At 37.4% G+C, this 13,515-nt stretch overlaps 1 protein-coding gene across 3 annotated transcripts; it reads left to right on the forward strand.

Moving 5' to 3' along the window:
- Positions 1–278: 278 nt before the first annotated feature.
- On the forward strand, positions 279–12,578 carry LOC107843032 (subtilisin-like protease SBT6.1). Of its 3 annotated transcripts, XM_016687162.2 has the most exons (12): positions 280–481; positions 628–770; positions 2,184–3,086; positions 5,286–5,414; positions 5,859–6,011; positions 6,771–6,887; positions 7,747–7,931; positions 8,837–9,100; positions 9,181–10,249; positions 10,903–11,397; positions 12,025–12,085; positions 12,188–12,578. In XM_016687162.2, exons 3-12 carry the CDS (start codon positions 2,472–2,474, stop codon positions 12,268–12,270), a joined length of 3,171 nt encoding a protein of 1,056 aa, XP_016542648.1. In that variant the 5' UTR covers positions 280–481; positions 628–770; positions 2,184–2,471; the 3' UTR covers positions 12,271–12,578. The 3 variants fall into 3 exon arrangements, with proteins under 3 accessions (XP_016542650.1, XP_016542648.1, XP_047252047.1); XM_016687164.2 differs by lacking the exon at positions 628–770 and having other exon boundaries at positions 279–481; XM_047396091.1 differs by lacking the exons at positions 280–481; positions 628–770; positions 2,184–3,086 and adding an exon at positions 3,140–3,609.
- The last annotated feature ends 937 nt before the right edge of the window (positions 12,579–13,515 follow it).

Genomic DNA, 13,515 nt, shown 5'->3' on the forward strand with positions numbered 1-13,515 from the left:
TGAATAGTTCACAATTCAAGGTAAATGTTGAAATTTTTTCCAAATTTATCCTCCATTAAATATACATTGGGAGTGATGTATCATGTGTCTTTATTTTTTTAAGAAGATAAAAATGAAAAAACAGTTTTTATTTTTTGAAGAGGGTGAAAATAGAAAAATATGATAAATTTATATCTTTATTTTTTTTTTTAATATATGTGCCAAAATCTAACAATTAACTCATTATAGAAACAAAAAAGTATTCTTTCAATTTTATTCGAACGGGCTGTTAACAACCATACGAAAATGACGAAATAATGTACATATCTAAACTGTCAAAATTCTATTATCCTCTATGAGAATTTACTTTCTCCATTTCATTTTACCAACAATTTAAAACTTTTAACAAATGTGATTAAGTCAAAATTCAAAAAGTCCAACACATGATTGAAAAATAGAGCAGAGCGATTCAAGATTCAAAATCCCCATTTTCCAGTCACCGGTAAAATCATCAAACTTTACATATTCTTTCCTTTTTCTTTTATAACTGTAGTTTTCCGTTTAGCTTCTGCGCATCTCGATTAAATTTACCTTACAACAGCAAACACATATCTAACTTTCCATATATTTTTTTTTTTATAATTGTAGCGATCGGATCAGTTTTCGTGCATCTCCATTAAATCTATGAGATACGTGCCACCTTACAACATTTTTCTTTTTTGATAATTATGGTGTTCGGGCCAACTTTTGTCCACCTCGACAAAATCCTTGCAGTACTAAGGATTCTTCAGGTGTTTCTTCGTCACCATTTAAATCTCATTTTAATTTTATTTTTTGATCAGGATTGTGTTTGTGCTTGTTATTTGCATATTTTTTAGCTAAATTTTGTAATATTTGATCAGGTTTTGTAAATTTAGTTTTTTTCTTTTTCTTGGGAGTGTTATAAAAATGTGATCTTTTTTGATAATGGAATTATAAACTGATCTTTTGGGAATGAAATTGATGTGGAAAATTCATATAGCTAAACCCCAAATCCCAAAAAGGCTTGAATGTAGTGGAGTGACGTGGTACTCCAATGGAGACAGAAAAACTAGGTGATTTCTTCTTATCTGCCCTTGTCTAAGTGGCAGAGTTACCTAGTACGTGTTGTTGGTGGGAGGTGACAATTATTCCGTGAAATTAGTTGGGGTGTGTGCAAGCTGCCCGGACACTTTGGTTATTAGACAAAAAGTACAATTCACTGGTGGGAGGTGGCAGGCATTCCGTAGAATTAGTCGGGGTGTGCACAAGCTGCCCGGACACTTTGGTTATTAGACAAAAAGGTAGTGGAGTGACCTTAGCTAGTTTGGGATTGTGATATAGCTGATAGACACTTAGCTGATTCTTTTTGAATTAATATGTTACTGCTGCTAAATTGTTTGTATTGGTGTCATTTCTTGACTGATAGTTGTAGTAATAAATTATTTTGAGTTGGTTATTGGCGTCATCATCTCTTGGAAAGTGAAAGATAGAGTGTGTGAGAGCTCGGAAGAGCAATTTTATCAAGAGTTGGGTTGTCAAAACATGACAATTTTTAGGGCACTTATTTTGAGGCCACTTCACTGTCAAGGAAGTCTAGATAACAACAACAACATACCCAGGATAGTCCGACCGATAAAGTGGGGTCCGCGGAGGGTAAAGTGTACGCAATCCATACCACTACCTCAGATGAAGTAGTGACAAAGAAGTCTAAACACATGGTGAAATTACATATTATGACTTTGGTTTTCCACTATGTCATTTTGGTGAGATATTTTTTTTTTCTCCCCAACATTTCGGTGGAGGTTTGAAATATCGGAGACATTTATGCTGAATCATGCTCTATGAAATGCTGATTAGTGCGTCTAGTTGCTTTCCAGTACCAAAAAACAAAAAGGTAAACTTTTCACATGTGCTAATTCAGTAAGATAACGTTTTGTATGGAAAAGGTATGCTAGATACGCTTGATGGCCATAATTATATTTCTTCTTTTCAATTAATCACTTTATCTTGAATTAGGCCATAATTATGTTTCTTCTTTTCAATTAATCACTTTATCTTGAATTAGGCCATAATTATGTTTCTTCTTTTCAATTAATCACTTTATCTTGACTTTGCATTCCATTACCATATGTATTTTATTTCCTTGTTGGAATTGTTTCAAACTAATGTGAATTTCTCTGCAGCCTTAAAGAGTGCAGGATCTCAAGTTTTTTAGACGGGAGGAAAGCAGCTTGTATTTATCATACGGTTGTGATTTACTGGTTGAAGTGGACATTTTACTGTAAAAGGCTGACGATGCTTTGCTGAGTAGTAGTTATCAGTCAGTTGGGATCATTAGATCTCCATTAAAGCAAACAATTGTGACTTGCATCGTTGCTGCACTAAAAGAGGACATTGATTGTGTTTGAGTACAGGGGAAAATCTTTAAGCGTTCCTCTGTGCTTTGATGAGGGACATTTCATTCTTGTAACATGCCCCAAACTCCTCAAAGATCAGTCTTCACACACTCTCTTATCTTCCTCCTTCTCTCGTATACTCTCAGCTGCTTGTATCCTTCTATTTCTTATCACCTCTCGAGGAGCCCTCAAAACCAAACCCTTACATTGATTACATCAACGGAATCCGAGCCATATACTACTGCTGGCCCTAATGACTACCAACACCACTGGAGGCAACAATCCTTTAGAAGAAACTATATTGTTCGATTCCATCATTATAAGGAGGCTGAAGATCTCCACAATTATCTGCAAAATAATGTGAAATTAAAGGGGTGGGAATGGATTGAGAGAAAAAATCCTGCCGCAAGGTTTCCTACAGACTTTGGATTGGTGGCAATTGAGGAGTCTGTGAAAGAACTTCTGTTAGAAAACTTTAGAAAATTGGTTCTTGTAAAGGATGTTTCTTTGGATTTGAACTATCAAAGGGTAGTTCTTGAAGAGAAGAATGAAAAGATTGGGGCTTTTATAAATGAGAATAAGAGGGCTGGAAAGATTTTTACAGCGATGTCCTTCAGTGAAGATCAAAACTATGCAGTGGCCAACACAAGTAACATGAAGATTAGTTGGAAAAGAGAACTACTGATGCAGGTACAACTTTGATGAGTTTGTGCTTTGTTACATGTGAATTTGCTGAGATTTTTTTTTTAAATTTTGGATAACCGTGGTGTCCGAGCCATCTTTCGCACCTCGACTAAATCCACAGGATACCTGCCACCTTCCACCAACAACAAATATCAGGTAACTCGTCCACCAAGGCTAGGACAGATGGGAAGAATCACCTAGTGTTCCTTGCCTCTGCTGGGATTTGTACCTGAGACCTCAGGCTCCCAACCCACTTCATTGACCACTAGGACATATCCTTGGGTGCTGCTAAGCTTTGTTTGTAGCAATGCATTAAAGAGATTAAGCATGCACAAAGTGCTCCATGACTAATGCAGGGGTATAGGGAGAGGGGGTGTATATTTACACTGCTTTCTCCTTGCCTTTCATCAAAGAGGCTTTTCCTACACCTTGAAGTCATGACATAAAGGTCACCGATAGAACAATTCTGATGTTGCTCCAGCTATAACTTCTCATGATTGACATATGGTAGGATCAACCACACTGCATGGTATATGTTCTTAGGAAATAGTCTCCACTTTATATATTTTAATGTTGTCTTTATCTTTTTTTGAGTCTTACCCTGGATCTGTTCTTCTATAATTGGCATCATTTTTGAAGTCCAAAGCATTATAAATTTAAGGAATAGAACTTTTGCTTTTCTAAGGAACTTTAAGGAAAGGCGCTAAAGAGATAAAGAGTTGGCATTTGAAGTGATTGCTGCAATAGAATCTTATAAACATAGTTTTCCTCTGGTTTGCTACTCGATGCCTCGGGTTAGAGTCCCTATGTCTTTTTTAGCTTCACTTTTTCTGGAGAGATGGCAGTGTATTCTGGAGATTGTTATAAACTCATTATTTGCTCTTGTTTAGAAAAAAATTTGGTAGACTAACATAGTTGCTTTATACCTCTGTGTTTGCGGTAGCTAAAAGTGATGAGGCTTTCTTAAAAAATTAAATGTGAAACAAAGCAGTATATATGTCCAACTGATTATTTCTTCTGGTTTTGCTCTGCGGAAGGCCAACCAGTGAATGTATGTGTTTGATGCGAGGAGGAAAAAGGGAGAAACGGAGAGATTCACCTGAAACTGAATAGTTCGAGCCTTCTGCTTTAAATTCCTGGTCTAATGATGTTTTGGCTTATCCTATGCTACTTATAGTAGTTTATTTGTCACACTGCGTTTTGGAGGTCTTTGAAGGATAGATCCCTTATGATTAATTGCGTATCCCTGTCCACTGATATACGACTTCTGCTTTGGTAAAAAATTGTTTCTTCCTAAGATATATGTGTCGGTTCATTAGGAAAGAAAGAAGACTTTGTCCTTTTTATTTAGGTGCATATTTTTGCATACCTATGTTATTGACAGTATTCACCCTGCTGTGTTTCTCTCGTTAGGCTCTTTGAAGGACCTTCTCGACAGAAACTAAGGTTTTAAGTGCAAGTAGATGTCTTGTTAGAAAAACATGCATACAGGTGTATAGGGAGGTGTTTGGATCTGCTTTTTTAAGTAGCTTATAAGCTAAAAGCTAAAAGCCATTAAGTTGGGAATTCCCAAAACTTTCGGCTTTTAGCTTATTTTTGTTATCTTTTTAGCCTAATCCCAAACACTCCCAAAAATAAAATGAGAGCTTAAAAGCCAAAAACATTTAAAGTAAGCCAATCCAAACACCCTCTAAGAGACAGATAATTACCCTGTGCATTGTATTCTGTCAGGGGCCCATATGTTGGTGTTACTTGGGTTGTGTACTGCTTTGTGCCTATCCTACTTGGTATGAGTACGCCTTTTCACATGAGGTGACTGCTAGGGAAAGTTATATATCAGGTTGGTTAGGTACTTCCATTACGAAGAATGTTGAAAATTAAAATTGGGCCGCATATACTTGCTTCAAACAAACATATATCTCAAAATCGAATTGTTTAACGAAATATAGGGTAAGATTATCGTGGTCCTTTGGGTAATGTAGGAGGGAGAAGGAATTAGATTAAGCCATTTGATCCTATACCTCTGCCTTCTATTATTATTTTTTTTTTTAAATGAAATTGGATATGATATTAAAGAATTAGTTGTTGAATGCATAGTGTCACTTTTCTGGAAGCACTTCTAAAATAAACATAAGGTTAAACTTTTCTTTAGAACTTGTGTCTTGATAAACTTTATTTTGTCTCCTTTGCATTTTTATTTTGTAGAAATCTCAAGTCACATCCCTTTTTGGGGCAGATTCACTCTGGTCGAGAGGCTACACTGGTGCTAAAGTGAAAATGGCTATTTTTGACACAGGTATACGGGCAGATCACCCTCACTTCCGCAATATTAAGGTATTTAGTTTTTTTTCTTTTTATTTATTTATTTATTTATTTGCTTGTATTAAAGAAATGCTTTATTTTAATCCATCGCTGTTTGAGCGAATGCATTTACATACATTCTTTATATATGTTTAATGTACATCTTTTTGGTGCCACAGTTCTTTTCTTCATTATCTTTTTAACTGGCTTATTTTACTATTGTATTCCCTTTCATACTCTTTTTGATATGCCTGACTTGAGCAGAGGATCATCTAAAACAACCTCTCTACCCTCACAAAGTAGGGGTAAGGCTGCTACACACCACCCTCCCTAAGTCCAACTTGTGGGATTACACTGGGTCTGTTTCTGTAATGTTCTTCTTTGGGGGCCATCTTTTCCTTATTATCAACATAAATGGGGGTTGACTTTGGGACCCTATTACTAGCATACATGGGGTTGATACCTGAAATATTTCAGGAACGCACAAATTGGACCAATGAAGATACACTGAATGACAATCTAGGACACGGGACGTTTGTGGCTGGTGTTATTGCTGGTCAGGATGAAGAATGTCTTGGTTTTGCTCCTGACACAGAAATATATGCTTTCCGTGTTTTCACAGATGCACAGGTAATGAATTTTTATCTTTATACTCCAACGATGTATGCAGTCTGAGACTTGATATCAATGATTTGGTGACTCTACTAGCCTGGCTTGATGATCATGGGAGCTTGTTGGTGCTAATGGCTTCCCATGATTAAAAAGCAAGCCCTCTCAATATATAGTTGCTAGATGTAAAGCAGGCCTTAACTGTCTTGAGATTTCCCAATAGTTGTCTGCAAGTAGAAGGTGTTGCATCAGGACGTGGATGACATATCTAGTCGCTATAAAGCATCTCACCTACTTCGGGCAAGACACCCCGGAAGTCAGACGGTGTTAGCCCATTGGGGTACTTCGAATAAACTTGGCTCATATAAGATACACCAGTGCTAAAACCCTTTTCTCAAGATATCTTCCAAAGTGTTGGGGTCCTTCCTACGGATCAGTTTTCAGTGTGAAAGAAGTTGGTTCAGCTGGACTGAGTAAAAGTTCTTATTCAGGCTCTACTCTATTGTGCTTTAGTAATATTGTCATAAAATGTTGTTAAAACTGAATCTATCTACAATAAAATGGTGAGAGTATACATTTGAGCCTTTACTCCTTATCCTCACATATACAAGATGACAAAGACTTTATTTGGACCTTCTTGTCCTAGATGCTTCTGAAAGTGGTAAAAAAGATGGATCGTTTTGTATTACTCACCCGAAAAGAAAAAAAGATGGATCATGCTGTGTTAATTTTGTAAATTCCTGTCAAGGTTATGATAATTGTGTCTTCAGCTCATTGCAGGTCTCTTACACGTCTTGGTTTCTTGATGCATTCAATTATGCAATTGCAACCAATATGGATGTGTTGAATTTGAGTATTGGCGGGCCTGATTATTTAGATCTCCCTTTTGTGGAAAAGGTGAGGTCATTGACCATTTGGGTTTTTCAGTACCCTCTGTCATAATGTTTACTGCACAGTCCATTTTGGGCATCTGAAAATGTTTTAACACACTTCCATAGTAATTTAAACACTTGGACATTGATCAAGATTTCAAATCAGTTACTGAACATAGTTTCAAAGTCATTGAACAATTCAAATTTTAATTTTGCTGCAATATTTTCACAATCCATGGTGGCTTTTGAACAACTACAATATTTCTTCTTCTACCAATGTGATTAGTGATGTGCATGTCAAATTAAATTGTAATCTGCGCCTGTAAAATAGTATGATGCTTGGGGCGTGTATTATCTCCTGCATGAATGCATTTTTTTTGCTGCTGCATTAATCGGAATTAAGATTTTGTGCCATTATTAGTCTCAGTTTTATTAGTAATTTGGTTCCAACTGTCAGCATCTGAATGATAAGTCTCCACTGCTGCTGGACATAATAGTGCATGTGAGATTGAAGTGAATAGCCATCACTATTTAGGAGAACCAAGATCCAATGAGAATTCGTAGTTTCTGGTCTTATTTAGTTAGCTTACATGAATTTTGATTAAAGTACAAATTCCATATGTGAATACTGCTTTGTGTTTACCTGCTTGGTCCTTCACCAGTTAGAATAGCACTTCCACTGAGCTAACACTTGCACATTTTTATTAATTGTGGAAACTGTGCCATGTTCATGAAGGTCCCAAGAATGAGGGTAACATCGTTACTTTTGCGTGCAATTCAATAGTAGAGACTCTCAGTTGTTAGACTTGTCAGGGACAAATTTTGAATAAGCAGTAGGGATGGAAGCTTTAGTTTTGTATTGATGACATTTGACTTATTTTTAGGTTTGGGAGCTTACAGCAAACAATATTATAATGGTTTCAGCTATCGGGAATGACGGACCACTGTATGGTACTCTAAACAATCCAGCAGATCAAAGTGATGTTATTGGTGTTGGTGGCATTGATTACAATGATCATATAGCCTCTTTTTCTTCTCGTGGCATGAGTACCTGGGAGCTTCCTCATGGGTAACACTCTTCGTTCTTTGCTTATCTATATTATGCCTTGGGTATAGGTTTCTTTAGCATTAGTCTTCCCTGTCTTCTTGGAATTAGTTTCATCATTATATGCACGAGCAGGTATAAAGTTAGAGGTGTGAATGGATGTTCCAAGCCTCATTTATGGGGAAAAGGAAATAAAAGAACTACATGTTCCTTGAAGATCAGATCTTGTAAAAGAGACATGCCATCTATGAGCTCTCTAAGTCCATTGTTTTGATGTTTTTTTCGCTCTAGTTCAGAGATGGAAAACTGTTTGATGGTAAATGGCAAAATAGTTATGGATGAATATTAAAAAACAATTAGTACAGAATGCATACTCTATTCAAAATTTTCCCCTCCTAAGGTGAAAAAAAGGAAGAGAGGAAGATGATATGTAAATATAACAAGTACGCCTCATGCCCAAACAAGATGGGGTCAACTAATATGAATCCTTGCTGGCCATATTCCCAACATTACATAAAGAAGAAATAGAAATGAGAAATACTGGAAGTTAGAGAGCCTAAGACCTAAAGTAAACATATTAGTATGACTGGAATATATTTCCAAACGAATTGGTGTCAGCGAATTTTCTTTTTTTGTCTTTCTTTCGCAAAATCTGCATATTTTCCGAGAGCCTCGTGCTCTTTTAGCACCTTCTCTCACTATGGTTTTAACCTATGGGCTAGTGCATCTTTAGGTCAACGCAGGACATGATCAAATCATCTCAAGAGACCTCTCATTTTATCGTCAATATGTGCTACTTGCACCTTGTAGGGAAGATATGGAAATATGAAAGAGAAAACACAGCTCTTTTTGCTTTTCCTACTTAGAGAAATAATTTATGCTTGTCCGGCCAATTCATAGACTTGTAACCACGGAATTGTCCTTGACAGTTATGGTCGTGTGAAGCCTGATATTGTTGCATACGGGCGTGAGATAATGGGATCCAAAATTAGCACAGGTTGTAAAAGCTTATCTGGCACCAGTGTGGCGAGTCCTGTGGTTGCTGGTATAGTATGCCTTCTTGTTAGTGTAATTCCTGAAAACAAGCGGAAGGACATACTGAATCCAGCTAGTGTCAAACAAGCACTGGTTGAGGGGGCTGCAAAGCTTCCTGGTCCCAACATATACGAGCAAGGTGCAGGCAGGGTTAATTTGTGAGTTCTTTATCTATGCTTGTAGTTTGAACCCCAAATTGCACATTGATGTTCTTCTCAACATATAACTTGAATGACAGGTTAGAGTCCTTTGAAATTTTGATGAGCTATGAACCTCGAGCAAGCGTTTTCCCAGGTCTTCTTGATTACAATGATTGCCCATACTCTTGGCCATTTTGCCGTCAACCACTTTATGCTGGTGCCATGCCAGTCATATTTAACGCCACTATTCTGAATGGAATGGCTGTAATTGGTTATGTTGAAAGTCCACCTACATGGCATCCTTCTGGTGAGGAAGGCAACCTTCTCAGTGTCCATTTTACTTATTCAGATGTCATTTGGCCCTGGACTGGTTATCTTGCATTGCATATGCAAATCAAAGAAGAAGGGGCTCAGTTTTCTGGGGTAATTGAGGGTAACGTAACTGTCAAGATCTACAGCCCACCCGCTCCAGGTGAGAAGAGCCGTCGAAGTAGTACCTGTGTCCTTCAATTGAAATTGAAAGTGATTCCTACTCCCCCAAGATCTGTGCGGATATTGTGGGATCAATTTCACAGTATCAAGTATCCACCTGGTTATATTCCAAGGGACTCCTTAGATGTTCGAAATGACATTCTTGATTGGCATGGGGATCATCTGCACACAAATTTCCACATAATGTTTGATACGCTAAGAGATGCCGGATACTATATTGAGACTCTTGGCTCTCCTCTTACATGCTTTGATGCTCGCCACTATGGTACACTTCTTCTGGTGGATCTTGAGGATGAGTACTTCCCTGAAGAGATCAAGAAATTGAGAGATGATGTCATTAATACAGCTCTAAGTGTGGTTGTATTTGCCGACTGGTACAATGTGGACACAATGGTAAAGATGAGGTTTTTTGATGACAATACACGTAGCTGGTGGACCCCGGTTACTGGAGGTTCCAATGTTCCTGCCTTAAATGATCTTTTGGCTTCTTTTGGAATTGCATTTGGGAATAAAATTCTGAATGGCGATTTTGTCCTCAATGGTGAACAGAGTCGGTATGCATCTGGGACTGATATTCTGAAGTTCCCAAGAGGTGGATACTTGCACAGCTTCCCCTTTATGGATAGCTCAGAGAGCGGGGCCACTCAAAATATCCTTTTATCTGGCATGACCAAGGTGAGTTGAAGGCTGTTCAGAGTTTTTTGTTACCACCTACTGTACCTCTTTTATTTCATAAACACAAGAATCTTTACTAAAAACAGTGTGTTGACTTTTGAGCCTTCCTCTTTTTGCTTATTCCAGAACACCGAGCAACTCCATGAGGCTCTAGTAGTTGAAAGAAATTGGAGATATAATGATCTAATCTAGTGCAGTCTGTTTATCTCTCTAATGAAATACGGAAAAGAGTATTCTCTGTAGTGAGATGGCCGTTCTTCTAATCAACTACTATTTTTTTTTTTATAATGAGCTTCCTAAATTAAAAGATGGAACTCCATGAAGTTGCCCTTTTTCCATTTTTTTCATGGTTTATCTAAAAATCCTCTGCTTAAAAATGAAGATGGAGTTTCCTGTGTGTAGATATGCTACTGTTTTGGGGGAATGTGAGAGGGGAGGACGGCGTTACTAAGGAATGTTCTCACTTTTCGATATCTTTGACGAATAAAATTGTTTGGTATCACATTCTTAGGTTGCACAAAGTGATACTGGAAGATTAGTTCATTTTACTCCATTGAGAACCCTTATGCTAATGACACTTCGCGTTTCTCAGTATTATTTATGTGGTGGTTGACCTGCTAATCTGACTTGCAATTTATTTTTGATGAATGCAGACAGATACTCCTATTCTTGGTCTTTTGGAGGTTGGTGGTGGTCGAATTGCAGTATACGGGGACTCTAACTGCTTGGACAGCAGCCATATGGTTACCAATTGTTATGGACTATTGAAGAAAATGCTAGATTTTACAAGTAGGAATATAAAGGATCCTATGCTTTTCTCAGATTCAGTTAGACAGGAGAAACCATTATATGCTGATACGAATCAGCTACCATCTCGTAGAACGGATGTGAATTTCTCTACTTATTCCAGCGTTGTTGGGAAGGAGTTGACATGTGGACGCGACTCCAGGTTTGAAGTGTGGGGAACAAAGGGTTACAATTTACAGGTCAGAGGAAGGAACCGTAAGCTACCTGGCTATCATGTCATCGACTTGGGTAGAGGTTTAAATTCTACAATAGACACACCTGTTTCAGTAACATCTAACATAACTCGCAAGGATGTCGACTCTTCTGGAAACAATTACTGGAGCTTCTTTTACAGAGATGATGTAAGTAACTTTTAGTATCATTTGTTTCTAAAACTTGATTCATTGACATTTGTCCTTGCAAACTACTTCAAAAACTTTTGATCTTTTTTCCTTCAAATAAATATTTGTCTATCAAATTGGTTTGTTTTTTCTACTTCAACTTGAAATAGAGAATTTGAAGTTTGAAAAAACTAACATCTCTATTTCAAGTTTCCACTCACAAGACCAATTTTTTTCCATGTGAAATTCGTTTCACTTAAAATAGAGTGTCATCTTTTTTCAAATTTCAAGCAAATCATGTCCAAACATAGTCGGAGTATATCTACACAGAGCACAGTAGACATATTTTAACTTTCGCAGTGAAGTTCAATTGGAAAAATTTGAAGTTTCGTGAGAAAAGAATTATTTCTCAAACAAGTTCAGTACGTCAACTGCTTTAAGTTTATCTGGTCAGTGCTTCATCTTCTTATCGGATAGCCACTTGGTTTCTTGGGACTATCTTCACCGGTATTTCATATACTATAAAGTTCAATATGTCCAAGTAGTGAAAATAATTTATGGCCAAACGGAAATAATTTTTCAAATAATCGTAATATTTCTTCAGTTTATACTCTCTTTTTTCAAATGTCTCATTTTACTTGGTTGCAGATTGACATGCCCGTGCTTGTGGCTACTCACTGGTTCGTGCCTGTAAGTGTTGCCATCACAGGTTAGTGTGTGTACGTACATTTGTGTACACGACTGTCGTACAAATCCGAAAGCTTATCTTGTTCACTCATCTTTCTTACAAACTTATCGCTATTACTGTTAGGTCTACTGATCTTATTCTGGCGCATGCAAAAACGTCGTCGGAGAAGGAGAGGTTCTGGTTCGGGTCGATTTTCTAATTTATAGCCCTATTCTTGACTTGGTATTATGTTTTTTAGTTTTTACTATACTCATGTAGGTTTGTTTTATGTAATATTATTTAAAAAAAAAGAAGTGTACCTAGATAAAGGTGAGTTTTGTATTACTAGTTTAGTTAGTTTTTAACAGTTTTTATCCTGATTAGATTGATTTTTCTAGATGGAGAAAAATCAGAGTTTTTAGTCATTCTCTAATAGAAGATGAAATGAACTCTATTTCTCTTGGTGAGGGAGTTATGATTAACTGGTTTGCCTGATAAATCTTTCTGTTCAGTTCAGTGAATTTTTCTTTTTTAATTTTTTTTTTTGGGTAAACAAACTACTTTCTCCTAACTCCTGCTACTAAACTCCTGCTGGGTAGAAATTAAGCCTCTGAAGATATCCAACCAGTTATAGGCATGCGACTGGGTCGACAGTGGATCTCTTGAACAATCAATCGTGTGATAGCCTGTGGTGTCTATGATTTTGGATAGATAAGTTTAGAATAGTACCTTGTGGGTGTCTTATTTCCTTTATTATCTAGCAGTGTGTTATCCCATCTTTGTTGTGTGCTTTGATGTTATTTGTTTGGTATACTGTTATTTGTCCCGAGCCGGGGGTCTACGGAAACAGCCTCTCTACTTCATCCGAGGTAGTGGTATGGAATGCGTACCACTTTACCCTCTCCTCTCCGGACCTCACTTCGTGTGAATACACTCAGTATGTTGTTGTTGTGATAGCCTGTGGTGGTCTGCTTGTCTTCTGGAGAACACCTTTGTTCCTCTCATTCCAAATGTAGTACATAGCAGCTGCCATGGTCATCCTATAAATTGTAGCCCCTTTGCTTCTGCTGGTGCAGTGTCTTACACAACCATACAATTCCTTTGTATAACCTGCCACTCCACTAATTGACTCCAGATCTTCTTGGTTGTGTGACATTGGAAGAAAAGGTGTTGTGTTGTTTCATCATACTGTACTGGTTGCATAGAGGACAGCCTATGGTGTTCACAATACTCCATCTTTTCAATTTATCCTTGGTTGCCAATCTTCCCGGAATCGCCAGTCAGAGTATAAATGTCCTTTTAGGACACCCCTTGTTGCATACTAATTTCCTCCACACAACAATGCCTCTAGTAACAGTGTATACACCTTCCTGATAGAGAAAGATTCAGCATGTTGAAATGCATCCACACTTAAACCAGCCCTTATCAGATAGCACTTAGCTTTGATAATCTTCTATATAGCCCATGAGGCA

The sequence above is a fragment of the Capsicum annuum genome, chromosome 9, assembly GCF_002878395.1.
Source record: "Capsicum annuum cultivar UCD-10X-F1 chromosome 9, UCD10Xv1.1, whole genome shotgun sequence".
Lineage (NCBI taxonomy): Eukaryota > Viridiplantae > Streptophyta > Magnoliopsida > Solanales > Solanaceae > Capsicum > Capsicum annuum.

Bases quoted from the DNA above. Each gene is read 5' to 3' on its own strand.
- LOC107843032 (XM_016687164.2), top strand. From the start codon at position 2,472: ATGCCCCAAACTCCTCAAAGATCAGTCTTCACACACTCTCTTATCTTC. The intron at 3,087-5,285 runs GTACAACTTTGA...TTTATTTTGTAG, and splicing joins AAAGAGAACTACTGATGCAG to AAATCTCAAGTCACATCCCT. The intron at 11,398-12,024 runs GTAAGTAACTTT...ACTTGGTTGCAG, and splicing joins GCTTCTTTTACAGAGATGAT to ATTGACATGCCCGTGCTTGT.